Source organism: Fringilla coelebs (assembly GCF_963513975.1).
Source record: "Fringilla coelebs genome assembly, chromosome: 1".
Lineage (NCBI taxonomy): Eukaryota > Metazoa > Chordata > Aves > Passeriformes > Fringillidae > Fringilla > Fringilla coelebs.
In genome coordinates this window covers 546,784-571,054 of record NC_140028.1, presented here as the reverse complement: position 1 = coordinate 571,054, position 24,271 = coordinate 546,784, and the positions used below count along the sequence as shown (strand labels likewise).

Here is a 24,271-nt window from a genome sequence, read left to right as displayed (position 1 = left end):
TCTTTGCGCAGCTGGGTGGAATCAAGGAGGGACAATGTTTGTTCTTTTGATTTAATCAGAGATGCCTGTGCTGTTATTTGACTTCTTTCTTCCCATATGACTCCATGGGCATGAGCAATGCTCAAAGCAGATGGCAAGTGAGTTCCTATGTTTGCTCTCTTTCTCACTGCCAATTCCAGAGCTCTTTGTAACACATCAAGCTCCTCCCCTTATTCCACATCTTGTTGGAGTTACGGCGTGCAGAGTATATACCATAAACTATTGTCCCAAATTTTATTTCCTGGCCTCTTGGATGAGGTGAACAGTCTCTGCTACAGCTCACATTCATCTCGATCAATCCGGGCTGGCTGAGTTGTTTGGAAAAGCACCTTACAGGTCCTCTGAAGTGTCAGTTGATAGAAATAAATGAGAAAGTTTCATTTCCCCTGAAGGCGCTTGATAGATCTTAAAGACTGACTAGCAAAAGCATGAAAAGGATGTAAAAGTGTGGATATGCAGGTTGAATATGGCTGGAGCCCATGGAGAAACAGATAAAGGAACTCCAGGGAGGTTTTTATTGGCAAATTCTGAAACACAAAATGAGCAGCACCTGCCCAGAGCAAAAATTCCAGGTGAAGTCATCTGGCATATTGGGGCACTCAGTGAAAATGGCCCCCAGAGACCCCATTGTTGTGGCCCTCCAGGACCATAAAAGAACTTGCAGAGAGAGCTGCAGCCATGCAAATTATTTCTTGAAAAAGTGCTGTTTCTTCATGAGATAAGAAGCTAATTGTAATGAATATTTGTAATTGTGGTGGATAAATACCCCATGGGAAAGTCCCCCCTGAGCTGCAGGACCAGGAGAGACCTGCTGTGATTTCAAGCTGATAAAGAATTCCAGATTTCTGCTGCCTACAGTTCCATCAGGGAGTTCACTCTGGCTGAATTTGCTATCAGGGGCTGGGGGGACTCCAGCAGAACTTTGTTGGGGGACACGGTACTGGGGTTGCAGAGTGGGGCAATGGGGAGCCCCAGGGTTTTGCAGAGCCCAAACCTCTGCAATGGTTTGGGCTGGAGCGACCTTAGGGCCCATCTGGTGCCATCACTGCCATGGGCAGGAACATCTTTCCCTTGTCCAGGCTGCTCCAAAACATTCCCAGCCTGGCCTTGAACACTTCCAGGGATGGGGCAGCCACAGCTTTGTTATAGATAGGTAATGTGATGATTGGATCTCACAATTAAGGGATGAATATTGCGTTTGTATGTTAAGAGAAATTTTGTTGATGTATAATTGTGTTATTGTGGTTTCTGTTTTGGACACCCTCTGTTCTCTCCCTTTCCCTCCTCTCTATTGTTGGTGCCAAATGGCCCTAGTTGTTGGAGTTGTCAGGGACATGTGGAGGTTGGGTATGTACCTCTGCCCCTTGCATTGGGCAGTTTGGAATAGGGAAAGCCTGTTGCTGGGGAGGCGTGGCATGCCCACCTCACCTCCAGTCGAGTTGCAAGAAGGTCTTCACCCATGGATGGCAATGAAGGGTTCAATGGCAGATTTTGGGAGAGCCAGGGTTGGCTGATGCAACACTGGGGGCATAAAAGGCAAAGATGCTTTATGTGGATGAGCCTTTGGAAGTCAGCCACGCTGTCAGTGCTGCCTATTTTCCTTATTTGGCCCTTTTGTTGTGTTTGTTGAGGTCTAATAAATGTTTAAAAATTTTAAAGTGAGCAGTTGTTTCTCACAGTCACCATGGTCTCCACGATCACCATGGGCACCATGACCCCCTGAAAAATTTGGTCACCAAGTCCACCACTATCATTTTCCCTGGAGGAAAAGGGAAGAAAGGGAGAAGAGTAGAGGAAAAGAAGAAGAAAACCAAAACTCTTCCCCACCCCCTCTCTCCCCCAACATCTCCCTGACTGCCCTTTACTTCATGAGAAATTCATTCATTTGCATTCTTCCCCAAATTCTGTGCTTTCCCACATATTCAGGGTTTAAACCCAAACAAATTCTATTTCCGCTCCCAAATAAATCCAATCCTGAAAGGAATAAGACTAATGTTTCTTCAAAAACAGATTGTGGAAATCTGGTGGTAGATAGGACCAGGGACTTGTAGATAAGGAAGTTACCAGATAAACGATCAGTTTCAGATAATATTCCTCATTGACACAGACTGCTGCTCAGCCAAGATCCTGCAAAATTCCTGAACTATGAGAAGAAGAAGAAGGACTTAACAGGCTTATGAATATTGATTTTCCCACGGAGGGTGGAGTGAAAGCTCATTTTAATGGTCATGTGTCTGTGTTACACAACTGTGGGGTGCATAGCAAGGGGGTCGTGCAGTGGCTGGATTAGTAAGTTTGCACCTTCCAAGTACCTCCACCAATGGGGAAAGGGAGTGGGAGATATGGCTGGGAAATTGGGATAAAAAGGAGGCGGAATTGTCCAGCGACTTGAGACACCCCATAGGGAAATTGTCCATGGCGTCTTCCTTTGTTCATGAATTAAATTACAGGGCTCTTCTGTCTCCTTTGTGCAAGGAAACCTCTTGCACGGTGAATTTTTCTGCTCAAAAGGTAAATTGCACAAATGTTCCACCTGAATCCTAAATGGTGCACTTAGCTGCAGCCAGAGTCTCATCCACAAAATGGCGGCCCTGCCTTTTATAACCCTGGAATTGCATCAGCCAAATACATATCCATAAGTAGTCATACACATACAAAAATTTTCCTTCTATATCCCTGGCCCCTCCCAAAGCCTGCCAGCTGACTCTTCCTTGCTGTCCATTGGTGGAGACCTTCTTGCAGTCTGATTGGAGGTGAGGCATTGTCACATCACAGCTCCCCAGCAACAGGCTGGGCCCTTTCCCAACTGCCCCAAGCAAGGGGCACAGGTACACAGCCACCCTCAACATGTCCCTGACAGCCCTGACAAGCAGGGCCATCTGGTGGCAACAATACGGAGGGGGAAAAAGGAGACTCTGGGTGTCCTGGTTCAGGAAAATTTTGGAGAAAATGTCCAAAAGGGGCCCCTGCAGAAATCAAACCTTCATGGCCCCTCCCCCAGCCAGTTTGGGAAAGAATTTCCTTGCAGAAGAGTGGAAAGAACCTTTTATTTAACAGGCCAGGCACTCCCCAGCACACTAAATGAACAGTACCAGATGACAAAACTCATTCACCGCTCTGAGAAGATGACAAATCCGGAAAGTCTCTCCAGTGGGTGGTCACTCTTTTACCAGTCCTTCTGGTGCTGGGAAAGCTTGCTGCCCAGAATAGGCCCTGCAGGCTACAGAGTGTGAGCTCTCAATGTTTCCCCAGGTCCCAGTCTGGAGCAGGCTTGAATGGTTCCAAGAAAATGGAAAGAAAAACAGTCCAGGGAAAACACGGACTGCCTCAGCTAGCTAAACTAACTAATCAAGCAAAAAAGGAAAAGGAGCATAGTGTTCTGCCCCATCCATGCCCAGACATCAACAGTGTGCCAGCAGACTGTGGAGGAGTCCAGTACCTGATAACAAAACTCTGTGCTTTTTCCTCTCCCCACCCTCGCTCTCAGCCGGTCTTGAGGGCACAGAATGTAATATCCTGCATAAACAGAACATACAATTCGTGATACAAGCATCATAACATCACCCTAAGACAATAGGAAAAAAGAGTGTCAGAAAACCAAACCACAAAAACATCATCATCCTCCAAGAAAACTTCTCATTACATGCAAACAATATTCATCCCTTCATTGTGAGAGCCAATCTTCATGTTACCCATCTACAACAAAGCTGTGGCTGCCCCACTCCTCGAATGGTTCAAGGCCAGGTTGGGTGGGCCCTGGAGCAGCCTGGCCCAGGGGAAGATGTCCCTGCCCGTGGCAGGGCTGGCACCGGACGGGCTTTAAGGTCGCTCCATCCCAAACCATTGCAGAGCATCTGGGGCTGGGATGGGGTGGGGCGGGCGCTCGGCAGCACCAGCAGCTCGTGCTGCCGCCTGCTGTTGGCACCCGGAACTGCAGCTGGGGGCGGTGCATGCACAGTGCTGTGTATTTTCCGCACTCGCTGCTGCCCTCCAGTGGACAATTCCCAAACCGCAACTTCCAGAATCCCCAAATCCAGAATGGGACAGGCTGGAAGGACCCAGAGTGGGCACCTGGCCCAACATCCCAGCTCAGGCAACATCATCTCTGAGCACAGGACTGGGTCCAGAGCAGCCAAGAACTGTACATGGTACTGAACAGAGCTGGACATGGCACTGCTGGTGTTCCTCACTGGGCATGGCAGTGAGGCACAGTCACTCCCTGACTTTGTGGCCCTGCTCTTCCTGCTTCCCCCATGATCCCTCCTGATTCCCAGGCCACACAGCTGGCTTCACTGATCACCCGCCATCACCCCAAGGTCCTTCTCCAGAGATGCCCCAGCAGGTCCCCTCCAGCAGGACTGACACTGGGAAGTGTGCCTCCCTAGGGGCAGGACATGCCCTTGCCCTCTTGAACCTCCCAATTGCCAGCCTTTAAGGCCCACCTGAACTGAAGGATGTGGTAGAATGCTTTGTCTGGAATGAGGCCAAGGGACAATGCCCCATTTTTGGCCATTTGGGCTCCATTGGGAGGGGTCTGGTGCTGATTTTGGTGCTGACTTGGGCAAATATCAGCCCAAATCAACAACCTCGAATTGACAACTGAGGGTGAAGCACCAGAGCTGGGCCTGGCCACCCATCATGTGACCCTGGGAATCTCCAGTCTCCTCTCAGACAGAGATTCCTCTCCGCTGTCCCTGCTGGAAATTAAATGTGCATCTGGTTCCTCCCTCGGGAAGGGGGAAGGGGGTGCTCCCCAAATGTCCTACTTGAAGCTGAGAGAAAGGGACTTTCCTACTAGTGTTGGTGTGGTGAGTGACATCGAGCCCAACTTAAGAATTGTCAATTTTTGCTGGCTTTGTCAGAATTATTTAATGGAATTGTTATGATTGAATTATTTAATAGAATTGCTTTGCACAATGGCCTTGATGTGCACAGCAGTCACAGTGGCTGTGGTAGCCTTGTGGCTAATGGTGTGTTGGTGATCGTGGTGGCCGTGGTCAGCACAGTGACCACAGTGACCTCAGTGACCTTAGTGGCCTAGAGTTCAGAGGATCCCAGTGGCCCATGCCAGGTATGTGGTGGCCAGGAGGAATCCTCGGAGGTGGCAAGGTGCCCTGGGGACACGCCAACCTGGGGGAAAAAGAGGGGTATAATGGGAGACCATAATGGGAGTGAAGAGGTCGGGAATGGCCAAAATGGGGGGTTAGGGGTGGCAGGAGAGATAGGGGCCATGAGGTGACCGGTGACAGGATGTCATGGGTGGGGGGGGTATGGGGGGTAGAGGGGCTAGTTAGATCAGCAGGGTCATGGTGGGCTTATGGATGACAGGGGTCAGGGATAGTCAGGGGCTGCAATGGGGGCTGCCAGGGGATGCCAGGGCTTCAGGGAGTGCCTTTTGGGTTCGTGGGCCACCCACGTCCATCACACGGGGCCCATCCCTGCTGCACTGTGTTGGTGGGGTGTGACAGGTTCGACACGGGTGCGGCCCAGTCTCTGTCCTCCTCTGGCTGGTGTCTCCCTGTCCCTCTCCCCTCCCAGAAGTGGGAATCCCCATCCCTCTGCCCTGTCATGGATTTCTTACCCTTATGCCCACAATGGGTGCCCCCATATTCGACACCAGCCCTGGGTGTCCTTCTCACCATAAACACAATGTGTGTCCCTGTCCCCCATGCCCAGTGAGTGTCATTGTCCCCTGTGCCTTATCATGGGTGTCCCCATGACCACAGTGTGTGTCCCCATTAACCCAGGCTGTCCCCTCTGCTGTCACCTCACAGCCATGCACAGTTGTATTTGCTGAAGGTCCCGGCAGAGCGAAGTCTAATCCATGCCGTCTGCCCATTCTGGGTGACTTTGGTGACCTTGAAGGTCTCAAAGGGTGGAATCAGCACCTCCTCCTCCCCTGGAAACATGGAGAACTGACGGATGTCCACACCATGGCATGTGTGCACCTCGAAAATCGTGTCTGTCCCAAAGTGCATAGCAATCTCTTTACGTGGCGATGTCGATGTGAATTGACCAAATCGGACCCTCTGGCCCCGCCGTGCCTGGAAACGAACATCACGCACACCCCGGAACACGCGGTGACACCGCCTGTTCTGAGCATGCCTCAGTGTCACCAGGGCCTGGGTCAGCAGGAAATGCAGCGTTTTGAAGTGGAAGTTGTTCCGGTATTCCTGGTGGGAGCGCCCAGCCGTGCGCACGGCTGCGTTGAACTGCTTGTACACGTGCTGTGAAGTGTAGGTCATGAGAGCCACAGCCTGCCAACGGGATGCCAGAGGGGATACAGGAGAGCCCCGCTTACGCCACTCAGCATCAGCATAATACCAGCCCCAGGCAAACTGAGGATTCTTCTGGTACTCAGAGTTGTAGAGGGATTGCAGCTTTGTGTTCATGGCAGCACCACAGCCCTTGTACTGGTCATCAAAAGAGTCCCGAGCCATGCCCAGTGGCACCACCTTGAGGGCCACCGTGGCCGCAGTTATTGCCAACAGTGCCAGAGTGCGAGCCAGGAGGGCCATGGTGGGGAGGGGCCACCACAATCAGTATGGCACGCTAGGGGACAAAGAGGGGCACGCTTAGGGGACAATTCGGGCACATGGGGGTACATGGGAAGTGTTCCTCTATGAGGGGCTAAAGAGGGGTGCTGGGGGCAGTCCTGAGGCAGAGGGGCAGTTTTGGCTTGAAGCCCCCTGGACACATCCTGGCATGCTGATTCCAAATCCTGAGGTCATCCCTGGATTCCCCTCAGACCCCCCAGTTAAACAATCCCACTCCCCTGGGTCCCATGTCCTGAACCCTTAGTGTCCTCCTGGAACCCCAGGAAATTATATCAAATTCTGGGGTCACTCTCTGCACCCCCAGCAGTGCCCCACTGGACACCACTTCTGTGTGGCCCCCAGTGTCATTCTGTGCCCACCAGCCCCACAACCCTACTCCCAATCCCGTCTCAGTTTCCCCAGTATTGTGACCCCAGCCCAAACCCTGAGAACAATCCCTGACATCCCCAGTGTCCCCTCAGTGCCCCACCAGCCCCTCATCCCAAACCCAGTATTCTGTTTACCGTTCCATTTTTCCCCCAGGACTCCCCAGGACCTCAGTCCTGTTCCCACATCTCTTTAGACCTCTTGTTAACCAGGGTCCTTCTGGGACTTCACCGAAATTCTAAAACCCATGCCCTCACCCCCACCCCCCCACATAGTGTCCCCCAAGTCCCTTTTCCAGACCCAAAACCTGCTCCCAGTCCTGTTACCCATTTCATGTCAATCCAGGACTCCAACCCAAATCCAGGGTTCATTCCCCTGCCCCCCACAACATCCCCCTGGAGCCCCCCATGGCCCCGAGCCACAATCCCAATCCCATGTCCCCCCACAAGGTTCCCCAGTGTCCCCCAGCCCCTGATACCGAGATCAGCTGGAGTGAACTCCCTGATGGAGCTGGAGGCAGCAGAAATACGGAATTCTTGATCAGCTCGGAATCACAGCAGATCTCTCCTGGTACTGCATGTCGTGGGGGATTTTGCTATTGCTTATTTATCCACCACAATTATGAATATTCATTAAAAGGGACTTCTTAACTAATGCAGATACATCACTTTCTCTGGAAATCATTTGCATGATTCTGCCTCTTTCTGGAAGTCCTTTTATGGTAATGGAGGGTCATCCAAAGGGGTTTCTGGGTGTGGTTTTCACTGATTGCCCCAATATGCTAGATGACCTTTCCTGCAACTTCTGCTTTTTGCAGGCGCTGCTCCTTCTGTGCTCCAGAACTTGCAAAAGACTCTCACTGGAATTTCTTTATCTGTTTCCCCATGGTTTCCATCCACGTTAATCCTGGATATCTACACTTCTACCTCCTTTCCTTGCTTTTGCGCATTCATCTTTAAGCTCTATCCAGAACTACTAAGGGATTTAAGTTTTCGTTCTTTCATTACTCACCCCCCAGATCCCCAATCACACTCACACTGTCCCATGCAAACATAGGAACTCACTTGACATCTACTTTGAGCATTGCTCATGCCCATGGAGTCATATGGAGAGATAGAAGTTGATTAACAGCACAGGGATCTCTGATTAAATATAAACAAGAATGATTGTCCCTCCTTGATTCCTCCCAGCTGCCCAAAGAAGTGGTTGTACTACAGTCCAGGGCACACCAGCTTGGGGATTGCCAAAATCCAGGTGGGAAATAGACTTGCAATGAAGCTGCATGAGAGGTTCCGCAACAAAGCATCCTGGTGTTAATTCCTGAGACAGGAATTTCACCACCAGAGGTGAGGCCTGGATAGAGTTGGGCAGATTGAAAATTGGCTGCTTATCTAAAAGCCCATAATAAAGAGGGTGGTTGGGTGGGTAGGTGGGTGAGAGATAACTCGCAAGAACCAGGTCAGGCCCTCCCCAGCTGATGCTGCAATTTGTAAAGGATAAAAGCACCAGCAAGGCTCTGGGGAATCAGTGCATTAGGGATTTGCCTGTGGCCTCAGAACCACCATGCCCATATGACAAAATTGTCAGGTCTGTTGCAGACCAATGACCACTATATATTTTCAAGAGAACCCTTTGAATTCAAAACCATCACCTCCAGGCATCACTGAGAGAGGAAACACTCCTGGGGATTACTGGAAAATGGATTTTCTGAGCTATTACGCCAACAAAGGCTCAGGTATCTCCTGTGTTGGTGGATCCCTTTTTTGGGGTCCAGATCTTCTCCTGCCACAGCAGCAATGCCAGGGAAGTCACCCAGGCTATCCCCCAGGAGATCATCCCCAGGCGCAAGGCACCTACAGCGATGTCATCTGATAGGGGACCCCAAGTGGTGTCTGAGTTGTGGCAGCAACTCAGCGGGAAGTGGGGAGGGGGACTCCAGGAAACTGGGGGAACGTGGGACCATGGTATTGGGGTCATGGGGAGAGAGCAATAATAGAAAGTTTCATATCCCTTAATGGTGCTGGATAGAGCTTAAAGATGAAAGGGCAAAAGCAAGGAAAGGAGGATGAATGTGGATGGAGTCCTTGGAGAAACAGATAAAGGAATTCCAGTGGGGATCTTTTGAAAATTCTGGACCACAGAAGGAGCAGTGCTTGCAAAAAGCAGAAGTTGCAGGAAAGGTCATCTGATATATTGGGGCAATCAATGAAAACCACACCCAGAAACCCCTTTGGATGACCCTCCATTACCATAAAAGGACTTCCAGAAAGAGGCAGAATCATGCAAATGATTTCCAGAGAAAGTGATGTATCTGTATTAGCTAAGAAGCCCCTTCTAATGAATATTTATAAATGTGGTGGATAAATACCCCATGGCAAAATTCCCCCTGAGCTGCAGGACCAGGACAGATCTGCTGATAAAGAATTCCGTATTTCTGCTGCCTCCAGTTTCATCAGGGATTTCACTCCAACTGATTCTGGTATCAGGGGCTGGGGGGACAATTGGATCATTTGAGGTGGGGACCTGGGACTGGTGTTGCGGGTTGAGGCCATTGGGGCTCCAGGGGATGTTGTGGGGGCAGGGAGTGACCCCCAGATTTGGTTTGGAGTCCTCAAGGGACACCAAAAGAGTCACGGGACTGGGAGTGGAACTGGGGTCAGGGATAGGACTGAGGAGGACAGTGAGGGGTGAGGGAGTGGCTTTAGGGATTTAGTTGGGGTTTGTAATCAGCCCGGGGTTACAAGATGGTTGCAGAGGATTGGGAGTAGGATTCAATTCCTGGGGAGCACTGGGGGGACATTGGAAGGGTAAACACAAGACTGGGATTGAGGCATAGGCTGTTGGGGCACTAAGGGATCACTGGGAAGTCGGATTGTTCCCAGGGTGTGGGTTTGGCAGTGTCAGAGGGGCTGGGTTGACACTAAGGGGGAAGAGACATGGGACTGGGATTGGGGTTGTGGGACTTGTGGGCACAGAAATTACACTGTGAGGCTCACAGCAGTGGGGTCCAGGGGGGGCTTTGTGGGAGGGGGGTCCTGAGATGCACTGCTGGTGGGAGTGGAAGTGACCTCAGAATTTGAATCATGGTCCTGGGGGACTGGGAGGCTGCTAATGGTTGAGGATATGAGTCCACAGGAGTTCGATTGTAGTCCTGGGGGTCTGAGGGAGCCTGGGGAGTCCTGGAATGACCCCAGGGTTCAGATCACCATTCCAGGATGTTTCCAAGGGTCTTCTAACCAGAGCTACCCCCCTTCCCCTGGGCTGACACCCCCCAACCCCATCCCACCTCAGCCCCTCACGGAGGGACCCTTACTACATATCCTTGGGTGCCCCAATTATCCCTTAATTGTGTCCCCTTTTGTTCCCCAGTGTCCCACACCGGTCCCGTGGCTTCTCCCCGTCATGGCCCTCCAGGCTCGCAGCCTGGCACTGCTGGCAATGACCATGGCAACCGCCATTGCCATCAAGGTGGTGCCCCTGGACATGGCCAGGGACTCCTTCGATGACCAGTACCGGGGCTGCAGCCCTGCCATGAACGCAGCTCTGCCCTCCATCTACGCTATCGAATACCAGAGGAATTCGAATTTTGCCTGGGGTTGGGTGAAGGCTGAGGCTGAATGGCGCAAGCGGGGCTCCCATGTGTCCCCTTTGGCGTCCCCAGCCCAGGCCGTTGCTGTCATGGCCTACACAATGAAGTACCTGTACAAGGACTTCAATGCAGCCGTGCGCACGGCCGGGCACTCCCACCAGGAATACCAGCACAACTTCCACTTTAAAATGTTGCATTTCCTGCTGACCCAGGCCCTGGTGAGGCTGAGGCACGCTCAGAATGGGCAGTGTCGCCACGTGTTCCGGGGTGTGCGTGACATTCATTTCAAGACACGGCGTGGCCAGAGGGTCCGGTTTGGTCAATTCACATCGACGTCACCGAGCAAAGAGGTTGCCCAGAAATATGGAACAGACACAATATTTGAGGTTCACACGTGCCACGGTGTAGACATCCAGGCTTTTTCCTACGATCCTGGCAACCGTGAAGTGCTGATCCCTCCCTTTGAGACCTTCAAGGTCACCAAAGTCACCCAGAATGGGCAGAAGACAAGGATCAGCCTCCGCTCCACTGGGACCTTCAGCAAATACAACTGCGCATTGCTGTGAGGTGACAGCACAGGGGACAGCCTGGGGTGAATGGGATACACACTGTGGTCATGGGGACACCCATGATATGGCACAGGGGACAATGACACTCACTTGGCATGGGAGACAGGGACTCCCACTGAGTGTGTGGGGAGAAGGACACCCAGGGCTGGTGATGTCAAATCTGGGGGCACCCTTTGTGGGCATGAGGGCAAGAATATTCATGACAGGGCACAGGAATGGGGATTCCCATTTGTGGGAGGGGACAGGAACAAGAATACCCCGGCCAGGGGAGAGCAGAGACTGGACCCTACCTGTACCGAACCTGTCCTGCCCCTCCAAAACAGTGCTGTTTGGATTGCCCTGTGTGCTGGACGTGGGTGGGCAATGACTTCCCCCCCCCCCCCCCCCGGCACTCCTTGAACCCAAAAGGCACCCCCTGGCACCCGCTGGAACCCCTGACTATCCCTCACCCCTGTCATCCATAAGCCCACCATGACCCTGCTGACTTCCCTAGCCCCTTGACCCCACATACCCTGCCACACATGACACCTCACCTGTCACCTCATGACCCCCATCTCTCCTGCCCCCCTAACCCCCCATTATGGCCATTTAAAACCCCTTCACTCCCCTCATGGTCTCCCATTATACCCCTCTTTTTCCCCCAGGTGGGAGCGTCCCCAGGGCACCTTGTGACCTCCGAGGATTCCTCCTGGCCACCACAGACCTGGCATGGCCCACTGCGATCCTCTGAACTCTGGGCCACCAAGGTCACTGAGGTCACTATGGTCACTGTGCCGACCACAGCCACCACGATCACCAAGACAACCTCAGCCACAAGGCTACCACAGCCACTGTGACCGCTGTGCCCACCAAGGCCACCAAGGACATTGTGCAAAGCAATTCCATTAAATGATTCAATCAAAACAATTCCATTAAATAAATCTGACAAAGTCAGCAAAAAGTGACAATTCCTAAGCTGGGCTCAATGTCTCTCCCCGCAGAAACACTCATGGGCACATCTCTTTCTCTCAACATTGAGGATCCTTGTGGAGTGTCCCCTTCCTGAGGGAGCAACCTCATGGCATTTCATTTCCCGCAGGAACAGGGGAGAGGAATCTTTGTCTGAGAGGAGACGAGACATTCCCAGGGTCACGTGATGGATGGCCAGGCCCAGCTCTGGTGCTTCAGCCGCAGTTGTCAGTTCAGCGTTAGGGATTTGGGCTAGTTTTTGCCCAATTCAGCACCAAAATCAGCACCTGACCCCTCTCAATGCAGCCCCAATGACAACAAAAGGGGCATTGACCCTTGGGCACATACTAGGCAGAGCATCCTGCCACATCCTTCAGTTCAGGGGGACCTTAAAGGCTGGAAACTGGGAAGCTCAAGAGGGCAAGGGCAGGTTCCCTCCCCTGGGGAGGGACAGTCCTCAGTCCCCAGTCCTGACTGGGTGGGACCTACTGGAGCAGCTGTGGAGAAGGACCTGGGGGTGCTGGTGGGTGACCAGTGGAGCCACCTGTGTGGCCTGGGACCGGGATAGATGCAAAGGACATTGGGAAGAGTGGGGCCGGGAAGTGAGGGAGTGACAGTCCCCTTCTGCCCTGCCCAGAGAGGCAAATGAGGAGTGCTGTGTCCAGTTCGGCACAGTGCCATGTCCAGCTCTGCCCAGCGCCGTGACCATTTAAGGGTTGCTCTGGATTCAGTCCTGTCCTCAGGGATGATGCTGCCTGAGATGGGAGGTTTGGCCAGCTGCCCACTCTGGCTCGTTCCAGCCTGACCCATTCTGGGATTTAGGGATTCTGGCAGTTGTGGTTTGGAAATTGTCCACCGGAGGGCAGCAGAGAGTGCAGGAAGTCAGCAGCACTGCGCATGCGCTGCTCCCAGCTGCAGTTCCAGGTGCCAACAGCAGGCGGCAGCATGAGCTGCTGGAGCTGCTGAGCACCTGCCCCGCCTCATCCCAGCCCCTGGGGCTCTGCAATGGTTTGGGCTGGAGCGACCTTAAAGCCCGTCCGGTGCCAGCTCTGCCATGGGCAGGGACATCTTCCCCTGGGCCAGGCTGCTCCAGGGCCCACCCAACCTGGCCTTGAACCGTTCCAGGAGTGGGGCAGCCACAGCTTTGTTATAGATGGGTAATGTGATAATTGATTTTCACAATTAAAGGGTGAGTATTGTGTGTATGTTAAGAGATATTTTGTTGATTTACAGTTATGTGACTGTAGTTTGGTTTGTGGACACCCTTCGCTCTCCCCACTTTCCCCTTTGTCCCCTCTGTATTGTTCCCACTGGACAGCCCTGGTTGTCAGGGTTGTTAGGGACATGTGGAGGTTGGGCATGTGTACCTCTGCCCCTGGCATTGGGCAGTTTGGAATAGGGAAAGCCTGTTGCTGGGGAGGTGTGGCATGAAAACACCTCACCTCAGGTTGAGTTGCAAGAAGGTCTCCACCAATGGATGGAAAAAAAGGGTTGAATGGCAGACTTTGGGAGAGCCAGGTTTGGCTGAATCAACACTGGGGGCATAAAAGGTGAAGCTGCCATTTTGTTGACAAGCCTCTGGAAGTTTGCCATGGTGCCAGTGCTGCCTATTTTCCTTATTCAGTCCCTTTCTTGTGTTTGTTGAGGTCTAATAAATCTTTAAAATTTTAAAGTGAACAGTTGTTTCTCACAGTCACCATGGTCTCCACGATCACCACGGCCACCATGACCCCCAGAAAAATGGGGTCATCAAGGCCACCACTGTCATTTTCCCTGGAGGAAAAAAAGGGAAACAAAAGAGAGAAGAGTACAGGAAGAAAGAAAAAACCCAAAATTCATCCCTACCCCCGCTCTCCTCCTGTGGCTGTGGCTGTCCCACTCCTGGAACAGTTCAAGGCTGGGCTGGGCAGAATGTGGAGCAGCCTGGCCCAGGGGAAGATGTCCCTGCCCATGGTAGGGCTGGCACCAGACAGGCTTTAAGGTCGCTTCATCCCAAACCATTGCAGAGCCCCGAGGGCCAGGATGGGGCGGGGCGGGCGCTCAGCAGTGCCAGCAGCTCGTGCTGCCGCCTGCTGTTGGCACCCAGAACTGCAGTTGTGTGTGGCACATGTGCAGTGCTACTGACTTCCTGCTCTCTGTGCTGCCCTCCAGTGGACAATTCCCAAACCACAACTTCCAGAATCCCTGGATCCCAGAACAGGTCAGGCTCGATAGAGCCAGAGTGGGCACCTGGCCCAACCTCCCAGCTCAGGCAGCATCATCCCTGAGACCAAGACTGGGTCCAGAGCAGGCCAGAAGATTAAACAGCACTGGACAGAGCTGGATACAGCACTCCTGATGTGCCTCCCTGGGAAGGGCAGTGGGGCACGATCGCTCCCTTACCTTCTTTCCTCACTCTTTCCAACACCCCCTGGATGGCTCCTTGCCCCAGCAGACTCAGCCAGTTCCCACCTGTATGGTCAAGGCCCTCCTTCAGATATGCCTCAGCAGGTCCACCCAGTCTGAACTGGGAACGGGTGACTGTCCCTCCCCAGGGAGAGGACCTGCCCTTGCTCTTTGGAACTCCCCAATTTCCAGCCTTTAAGGTCCCCCTGAAGTGCAGGATGTGGCAGGATGCTCTGCCTGGAATGTGCCCAATGGACAATGCCCCATTTGTGGCCATCAAGGCTGCATTGAGAGGGGTCTTGTGCTGATTTTGGTGCTGAATTGGGCTAATACCAGCCCAAATCCCTAACACTGAACTGACAATTGCGGCTGAAGCACCAAAGCTGGGACTGGCAGTCCATCGCCTGACCTTGGGAATGGGAATGTCCAATCCCCTCTCTGACAGGGATTCCTCTCCCATATTCCTCCTTGGAATGAAATGCGTGTGAGGTTCGTGCCCCTGGATGGAGACACTCCCCAGGAGAGGAGGTTGTGAGAAAGAAATGTTCCCACAAGTGCTATTGTGGTGTGTGACCTTGAGCCCTGCTTAAGAATTTTTGTGATGTTCAGTTGGCAGTGACAGATTTATTTAATAGAATTCTTTTGATAGAATTATTTCATAAAATGGCTTTGCACAATGGCCTTGGTGGGCAGTCTCGTGGCTGAGGGAGTCTTGATGATCATGGTGGCCATGTTTGTCACAGTTACCACAGTGGTCTTGGTGACCTTGGTGGCATTGTGGCTCAGATGATCCTCAGGTGGCCACTGCCAGGACCACGGTGGCCTGGAGGCGTTCTCTGAACTGGAAAGTTTCCATGGGGACGCTGCCTCCTGGAGGACAAAGAGAGATGCCAGGGGAATCATGTGGGGAGGGAAGGGTGCAGGGACAGCCATAATGGGGCTTTAGGGGTGACAGGTGATATGGGGTTTGTGGGGTGACAGATGACAGGATGTCAGGGAGGTAATGGGGGGGTTAGGGGCCAGGGATGTGCAGGGATCACGGAGGGCTTAGGGGTGACAGGGGTCAGGGTTGCCATGGGGTTGACAGGGGGTGAAAGGGGTTCAGGGAGGGAGTACCAGGGAGGGTCCCAGCCCACCTGCATTCAGCACACAGGGCCCGTCCCAACACTGTCTTTGCAGTGGAGGGACAGGATCAGTACAAGGGATTTGCTGTCTCTGTCCCTGTCCCTGTCCACCTCTAGCAGTGGTGTCCCTGTCCCTGTCTTCTCCCAGATGTGGGCATCTCCATTCCTATGCCCTGTCATGGGCCTTCCTATCCACATGCCTGTAATCAGTGTCAGCAGATTCGGTTTCCCCAGCATGGGATGTTCCTGTCCCAAAAATTTCAGTGAGTGTCCTCACTCCCTGTGCTCTGTCATGGGTGTCCCCTGTCCACAGGTGGAGTCCCCACCACTGGGTGTTACTGTCCCCCCACCTACAGTGAGTGTCCCCAACACTGGGTGTCCCTGCCCTTGCCACCAGCCGTGGGTGTCCTTACCCCCCCATCCCCAGTGAATGCCCCTGTCCCTCATCCCCACTGAATGCCATTTTCCCCTGTGCCTTATTATGGGTGTCCCCATTTCCCCAGGCTGTCCCCTGTGCTGTCACCTCACAGCAATGCGCAGTTGTATTTGCTTAAGGTCCCGGTGGAGCGGAGACTGATCCATGCCTTCTTCCCATTCTGGGTGACTTTGGTGACCTCAAAGGTTTCATATGGTGGGATCAGCACTTCTTTGTTGCTCAGATAGAAAGAAAAAGCCTGGATGTCCACACCGTGGCACGTCTGAACCTCAAAAATGGTGTCTGTTCCATATTTCTGGGCAACCTCTTTGCTCAGCGAAGTCGATGTGAATTGGCCGAATCGGACCTTCTGACCTTGCCGTGCCTGGAAGCGAACATCATGCACACCCCGGAACACGTGGCGACACTGCCCATTCTGAGCCTGCCTCAGTTTCATCAGGGCCTGGGTCAGCAGGAAATGCAGCGTTTTGAAGTGGAAGTTGTTCCGGTATTCCTGGTGGGACCGTCCAGCCACACGCACGGCTGCGTTGAAGTCCTTGTAGATGTCCTTTGTGGAGTAGGCCATGACAGCGACAGCGTGGGCTGGGGATGCCAGAGGGGACACATGGGAGCCCCGCTTGCGCCACTCAGCCTCGGCCTTCGCCCAGGTCTTGGCAAAGAGTGGATTCTTCTGCAACTCAAATTTGTAAAGGGATGGCAACGCCTTGGTCATGGCAGGGCCACAGCCCCGGTACTGGTCATCGAAGGAGTCCTGGGCCATGTCCAGAGGCACCACTTTGATGGCTGCGGTGGCCACGGTGATTGCCAGCAGTGCCAGGGTGTGAGCCAGGAGGGCCATGGTGGGGAGAGGACACCAGGAGTTGGGTGGGACACTGGGGGACAAAGAGGGACATACTGAGGGGACAATTAGAGCACACGGGTGTTACATGGGAAGGTTTCCTCTATGAGGGGACTGTGGAGGAGAACTGAGGTCAGCCTGGAGCAGGGCTGAGGGGCAGCTCGGACCACGAGACCTGTGAAAACATTCTGGAATGCTGATCCCAAATCCTGGGGTCATTCCAGAACTCCACGGTGTCCCTCAGATCCCCAAGAAAACAATCCCACTCCCAAGGGCCCATGTCCCCAACCACTGGTTTTCCCCTAATGACCCCCAGGAACATGAACCAAATTCTGGGGTAACTCCCTCTCCCCCCCAGCAGTTACCTCCTGAATCCCATCTCTGTGCCCCTTCCAGTGTTGTCCCTGTGCCGACTAGCCCCACAAACCCACGCCCAGTATCATGTCCCTTCCCCACTAGTGTCACCCCAGCCCCAATGCAGTTCCCCAGCCTAAACCCTGGGGAAAACCCCTGACCTTCCCAGTGTCCCCTCAGTGTTCCACCAGCCCCCAGTCCCAACCCCAGTCCTGTGTTTACTCTTCAAATGTCCGCCCAGTGCTCCCCAGGAACTCATTCCTGCTCCCACACCTCTTTACACCACTTGTGACTCCAGGGCCCTCAGGAACCTCACCAAAATTCCTAAAGCCACTCCCTCACCCACCCCCGTGTGCCCCTCAGCCCTCTCCCACACCCCAGTCATGCTCCCAGTCCCATGATTCTTTTGGTGTCACCCTGGGAACCCAACCCAAACCTGGGCATCACCCCTCTTTCCAATGCATCCCGTTGGAGCCCTCATGGTCCCACTCTGCAACCCCAGTACCATGTCCCACCCTCAAGTTTCCCATTGTCCCCCAGCCCCTGATACCGAAATCAGCCGGAGTGAACTCCCTGATGGAACTGGAGGTATCAGAAAGCCGGAATTCTTTATCAGCTCAGAGTCACAGCAGGTCTCTCCTGGTCCTGCAGCTCAGGGGGGACTTTGCCATGGGGTATTTATCCACCACAATTATAAATATTCATTACCATGAGCTTCCTATCTCATACAGAAACAGCACTTTCTCAAGAAATAATTTGCATAGCTCCACCTTTCTCTGGAACTTCTTTTATGGTCCTAAAAGAGAGTCATAAAAATGGGGTCTCTGGGGGCCCTTTTCATTGAGTGTCCCAATATCCCAGATGACCTCACCTGGAATGTTTGCTTTGGGCAGGTGCGGCTCATTTTGTGTTACAGAACTTGCCAAAAAACCCTCACTGGAGTTCCCTTTACCTCTTTCTCCATGGGCTACAGCCATGTTCATCCCGCGTATCCACATTCTTACATCCTTTTCATGCTTTTACTTGTCAGTCTTTAAGCTCTATCCAGCACCTTCAGGGGAACTGAAACTTTCTCGTTTATTTCTATCAACTGACACTTCAGAGGACATGTGGCATTCTTTTCCAAACTACTCAACCAGCCAGGATTGGCACAGATGAATGTGGGCTGTAGCAGTGGCTGTTCTCCTAATCCAAGTGGCCAGGAAATCCAATTTGGGACAAAAGTTTATGGTATATACTCTGGTCACTGTAACTACAAGAAGATGTGGAACAAGGGGCAGAGCTTGCAGTGTTTCAAAGAGCTCTGGAATTGGCAGTGAGAAAGAAAGCAAACATAGGAACTCACATGCCATCTGCTTTGAGCATTGCTCATGCCCATGGAGCCATATGGGAAGAAAGAATTCAAATAAGAGCATAGGGATCTCCAATTAAATATAAACACAAATATTGTCCCGCCTTGATTCCTCCCAGCTGCCCAATGAAGTGGCCATGCTACAATCCAGGGCAGACCAGCTTGGGGACTGCCAAATCTGTGTGGGAAATAGATTCGCAATAAAGCTGCATGAGAGGTTCCGCAACAAAGCATCCTGGTGTTAATTCCCGAGAAAGGAAGTTCACCGCCACAGGTGAGGCCTGGATAGAGTTGGGCAGATGGAAAATTGGCTGCTTATCTAAAAGCCCACAATAAAGAGGGTGGTTGGGTGGGTAGGTGGGTGAGAGATAACACCCAATAACCAGATCAGGCCCTCCCCCACTGATGCTGCAATTTGGAAAGAAGAAAAGCACCAGCAAAGCTCTGGGGAATTGATGAGATGGGGAACAGGTCTGTGGCCTTGGATCCTCCATGTCCATAGAACAAAATTGTCAGGTCTGTTACAGAGCAATGCCTGATGTGTTTTCAGAAGAATCCTTTGAATTCAAAACCATCACCTCCAGGCATCACTGGAAGAGGAAACTCTCCCAGGGTTTACTGGCTGTGGCAAATGGAAAGACAGAAACTTCCACACATTCAGGAGGGTTTGATCTGAAGCCTTGAAAGGAGCTTGAATTGATGTAAGAATAAAGTACACAGACATTAAGTAGAAAAATCTTAAACTTATGTTTCTCAAGTTGTGAGTAAGAACATGCCTTAAGTAAGTAAGAAACTTTATTGGGTAAGATGGTGAAGAGTCTATAGTACAGTAATGTGATTGCATAGAGTAAGTGAAGAGTTTAAGGGTTATGATAGAAGCAAAGGTGTGCATGAGAGTTAGAGGCCCATTGGGAAAAAACCTCTGCAGTGCCGTAGAGGTGAGTAAAGGGGATAGGTTAGAAAAGAAAAATAACATTCTATTGGATTAGAATGTTATATAGTGTCTTGCAACCAAGAACTTGGGACCACTTTGTGCTCTGGGTGACTGCCTGCTCCTTTAAAATCTCATGGCCTCTGAGACTGATGTTTATCTGAGCAATAAATCCTTCTTAGTCCAACAGTAGACCCATCTCTTCATTAAAAGCAGCGACAATGATAAATGTCAAATTGATTTTCTGAGCTACCATGACAACATGGGTTCAGGTATCTCCTGGTGTTGGTGGACACTGTCTTGGGGGGTCTGAAGTTTTTGTCACACCAGCAAGGCCGATGAACACCCAGGTGTTCCCTCAAGATATCACCTCCAGGCTCAAGGTTCCTACATGGATGTTATCTGATAGGGGACCCCAACTGGTATCTGAGGTGTGACAGCAACTCATTGAACAGCTGGGAGAGGGACAGGGGGTAACTTGGGGCATGTGGGACATTGAGAGAAGGATTGGGGTGTTGAGATGAGAAAGATTGGGGTGCGAAAGATGAGAAAGAAATGAAAGTTTCAGTTCCCATGAAGGCTTTGGGTAGAGCTTAAAGACTGACTGTCAAAAGCAAGAAAAGGATGTAAAAGTGTGGATATGCAGGATGAACTTGGAGGAGACTGGGAGTAACTACCTTCTTTATTGTTGGCTTTTAGATAAGCAGCCAATCTTCTATCTGCCCAACACTCACCTCTGGTGGTGAACTTCCTTTCTCAGGAATTAACACCAGGATGCTTTGTTGCGGAACCTCTCATGCAGCTTTATTCCGAATCGATTTCCCACACAGATTTGGCAGTCCCCAAGCTGGTGTGCACTGGATTGTAGTATGGTCACTTGTTTGGGCTGGTCGGTGGAATCAAGGAAGGACAATATTTGTTGTTTGTATTTAATTGGAGATCCCCGTGCTTTTATTTGAATTCTTTCTTCCCATATGACTCCATGGGCATGAGCAATGCTCAAAGCAGATGGCATGTGAGTTCCTATGTTTGCTTTCTTTCTCACTGCCAATTCCAGAGCTCTTTGAAACACTGCAAGCTCTGCCCCTTGTTTCACATCTTCTTGCAATTATGGTGAGCAGAGTATATACTATAAACTTTTGTCCCAAATTGGATTTCCTGGCCACTTGGATTAGGAGAACAGTCACTGCTACAGCCCACATTCATCTGTGCCAATCCTGGCTGGTTGAGTAGTTTGGAAAAGCACCTTACATGTTGTCTGAAGTGTCAGTTGATAGAAATAAATGAGAAAGTTTCAGTTCCCCTGAAGATGCTGGATAGAGCTTAAAGACTGACAAGTAAAAGCATGAAAAGGATGTAAGAATGTGGATACGCGGGATGAACATGGCTGTAGCCCATGGAGAAAGAGGTAAAGGGAACTCCAGTGAGGGTTTTTTGGCAAGTTCTGTAACACAAAATGAGCCGCACCTGCCCAAAGCAAACATTCCAGGTGAGGTCATCTGGGATATTGGGACACTCAATGAAAAGGGCCCCCAGAGACCCCATTTTTATGACTCTCTTTTGGGACCATAAAAGAAGTTCTAGAGAAAGGTGGAGCTATGCAAATTATTTCTTGAGAAAGTGCTGTTTCTGTATGAGATAAGAAGCTCATGGTAATGAATATTTATAATTGTGGTGGATAAATACCCCATGGCAAAGTCCCCCCTAAGCTTCAGGACCAGGAGAGACCTGCTGTGACTCCGAGCTGATAAAGAATTCCGGCTTTCTGATACCTCCAGTTCCATCAGGGAGTTCACTCCGGCTGATTTTGGTATCAGGGGCTGGGGGACAATGGGAAACTTGAGGGAGGGATGCGGGACTGGGGTTGCAGAGTGGGACCTTGGGGCGCTCCAGCGGGATGCTTTGGAAAGAGGGGTGATGCCCAGGTTTGGGTTGGGTTCCCAGGGTGACACCAAAAGAATCATGGGACTGGGAGCATGACTGGGGTGTGGGAGAGGGCTGAGGGGCACACTGGTGTGGGTGAGGGAGTGGCTTTAGGAATTTGGGTGAGGTTCCTGAGGGCCCTTGGGTCACAAGTGGTCTAAAGAGGTGTGGGAGCAGGAATGAGTTCCTGGGGAGCACTGGGCGGACATTTGAAGAGTAAACACAGGACTGGGGTTGGGACTGGGGGCTGGTGGAACACTGAGGGGGCACTGGGAAGGTCAGGGGTTTTCCCCAGGGTTTAGGCTGGGGAACTGCAGTGGGGTTGGGGTGGCATTAGAGGGGAAGTTATATGGGGCTGAGAGTGGGGTTGTGGGGATAGAGTGCACAGGGACAACACTGGGGGAGGACACAAAAGTCGGGTCCAGTGGTAGCATTATCAGAGTGGGATTGGGGTCATGGAGGACACTGCTTGGGGGAGAGGGAGTTACCCCAGATTTTGGATCAACTTCCTGGGGGTCATTAGGGGGACAGTTGTCAGAGACATGGGATCTTGGGAGTGGGATTCTTGTCCTGGGGGTCTGAGGGACACTGGGAATTCCAGGAATAGCATCAGGATTTGGGATCCACATCCCAGGATGTGTTCATCAGTTTTCTGACCGAAGCAGCTCCTCAGCCCTGCTCCAGGCTGACCTCAGTTCTCTTCCACAGTCCCTCATAGAGGAAACCTTCCCATGCATCCCAGTGCCACCTCAGTTTCCCCTCATTGTGTCTGTCTTTGTCCCCCAGTGTCCCACGCTGCTCTCGGTGGCCATTCACTGCCATGGCCCTCCTGGCTCACACCCTGGCACTGCTGGCAATCACCGTGGCCACCGCAGCCGTCAAGGTGGTGCCTCTGGACATGGCCCAGGACTCCTTTGATGACCAGTACCGGGGCTGTGGCCCTGCCATGACCAAGGCACTGCCATCCCTTTACAAATTTGAGTTGCAGAAGAATCCACTCTTTGCCAAGACCTGGGCGAAGGCCGAGGCTGAGTGGCGCAAGCGGGGCTCCCATGTGTCCCCTCTGGCGTCCCCAGCCCACGCCGTCGCTGTCATGGCGTACACAATGAAGTACCTGTACAAGGACTTCAACGCAGCTGTGCACGTGGCTGGACGGTCCCCCCAGGAATACCGGAACAACTTCCACTTCAAAACGCTGCATTTCCTGCTGACCCAGGCCCTGGTGACACTGAGGCAGGCTCAGAATGGGCAGTGTCACCACGTGTTCCGGGGCGTGCGTGACATTCGTTTCCAGGCACGACAAGGCCAGAGGGTCCGGTTTGGTCAATTCACATCGACTTCGCCACGTAAAGAGGTTGCTCTCCACTTTGGGACAGACACGATATTCCAAGTACAGACATGCCATGGTGTGGACATCCGGCAGTTCTCCATGTATCCAACAGAGGAAGAGGTGCTGATCCCGCCATTCGAGACCTTTCAGGTCACCCAAGTCGTCTGGGATGGGAAGAGGACATGGATCAGTCTCCGCTCTGCTGGGACCTTCAGCAAATTCAACTGCGAGTGGCACTGAGGTGACCACAGGGGACAATATAGGGGGATGCAGACACCCACTGTGGGCATGGAGACACCCATGATAAGGCTCAGAGGACAATGACACTCACTGTGGATGGGGGACAGAGTTAGGGGCACCCACAGTGTGTGCGTGGACAAGGACACCCACAGCTGGGGACAAAGACAGGGATGCCCTATGCTGGGTACACCCACTGACAGTGTGGGGACCGGGACACCCAGCATTGGGGACAGCCACTGTTGGCTGTGGACACACATGAATGGACACAGGGGGTTTGTGTCACTCCCTGCCACCTGTGGGGATACTCACTAAGAGTTTGGGGTCAGGGACATGCTGTGCTGGGGATACCAAGTGTGGAGAGACCCATTGTGGCCATGGGGACCAGAACGCCCATGACAGGGCACTGGGATGGGGACCCCCTCAGCTGGGAGGGGACAGGGAGGAGGACACACCTGCCAAGAAAGGCCAGGGACAGGGACATGGACTGGGACAGAGAGAGAGAGAGAGACAGAGACAGAGACGTCACCATACAGACCCTGTCCCTCCTCACCAATGGCAGTGCTTTGGGGACAGGCCCTGTGGGCTGTACGTGGGTGGGCCGAGACCCCCATCTAATTCTCGGAACCCCTGTCACCCCCTGCCACCCCACATGGCACTCCCTCACTCCCCCATGCTAAGCCCACCATGACACCTCTTACTCCTGTTCCCCATATCTCGCCCCCCCCCCCAACACCTTGTCACCTGTCCCCTCATGGCCCTCATCTATCTAGTCACCCCTAATCCACCATTATGGCTGTCTTTGACCTCCTCACTCTTTCCATCATCCCCCTGACCCCCCTCTTTCTTCCCCAGGAGCATCCTCAGGGCCCACTTCCGCCTCAGAGAACTCCTCCTTGCCCTACGTCCCTGGAAGTGGCCACCAGGATCATGTGAGCCACAAGGCCACGAAGGGCACAGGCTCACTATGGTCACTGTGGTGACTGTGGCAACCATGGCCGCCATGGATGCCAAGGTGACTGTCATCACTGTGGCCTCCACAATCAGCAAGACCAAGAACATCTCCATGGAAATAAGATCTCCAAAGCTACCAAGGCCACCACAGCTACTCTGGCCACCATGATCGCTATAACCACCAGGGCCACTGTGACCACCATGATCACCAAGACTCCCTGAGCCACAAAGGTACCACAGCCACTGTGACCACTGTGCTCACCAAGGCCATTGTGCAAAGTAATCCTATTAAATAATTCTATCATAACAATTCCATTAAATAAATCTTACAAAGCCAGCC

The 24,271-nt window shown here is 52.3% G+C and overlaps 3 protein-coding genes across 3 annotated transcripts in view; 2 read left to right on the top strand and 1 right to left on the bottom strand.

Annotated features, from left to right (window-relative positions):
* LOC311158825 (NAD(P)(+)--arginine ADP-ribosyltransferase 2-like) overlaps positions 1–11,117 on the top strand; it is a gene marked incomplete at both ends in the record, with an annotated part of 38,792 nt that extends 27,675 nt beyond the window's left edge. Inside the window, one exon of the mRNA XM_084214471.1 lies at positions 10,563–11,117. Within this exon, the coding sequence (XP_084070597.1) occupies positions 10,563–11,117 (555 nt within the window). The remainder of the gene's footprint in view (positions 1–10,562) is intronic.
* LOC311158826 (NAD(P)(+)--arginine ADP-ribosyltransferase 2-like) lies at positions 5,808–16,851 on the bottom strand (the record flags this gene model as incomplete). The annotated part of the gene is made up of 2 exons (XM_084214472.1): positions 5,808–6,083; positions 16,378–16,851. The coding sequence occupies 2 exons, from the start codon at positions 16,849–16,851 to the stop codon at positions 5,808–5,810; spliced, it is 750 nt and encodes a 249-aa protein (XP_084070598.1).
* Positions 16,852–21,176: 4,325 nt separating this feature from the next.
* Positions 21,177–22,980, top strand: LOC311158712 (NAD(P)(+)--arginine ADP-ribosyltransferase 2-like; the record flags this gene model as incomplete). Its single annotated transcript, XM_084214287.1, has 2 exons — positions 21,177–21,220; positions 22,197–22,980. The coding sequence occupies 2 exons, from the start codon at positions 21,177–21,179 to the stop codon at positions 22,978–22,980; spliced, it is 828 nt and encodes a 275-aa protein (XP_084070413.1).
* Between the last annotated feature and the right edge of the window lie 1,291 nt (positions 22,981–24,271).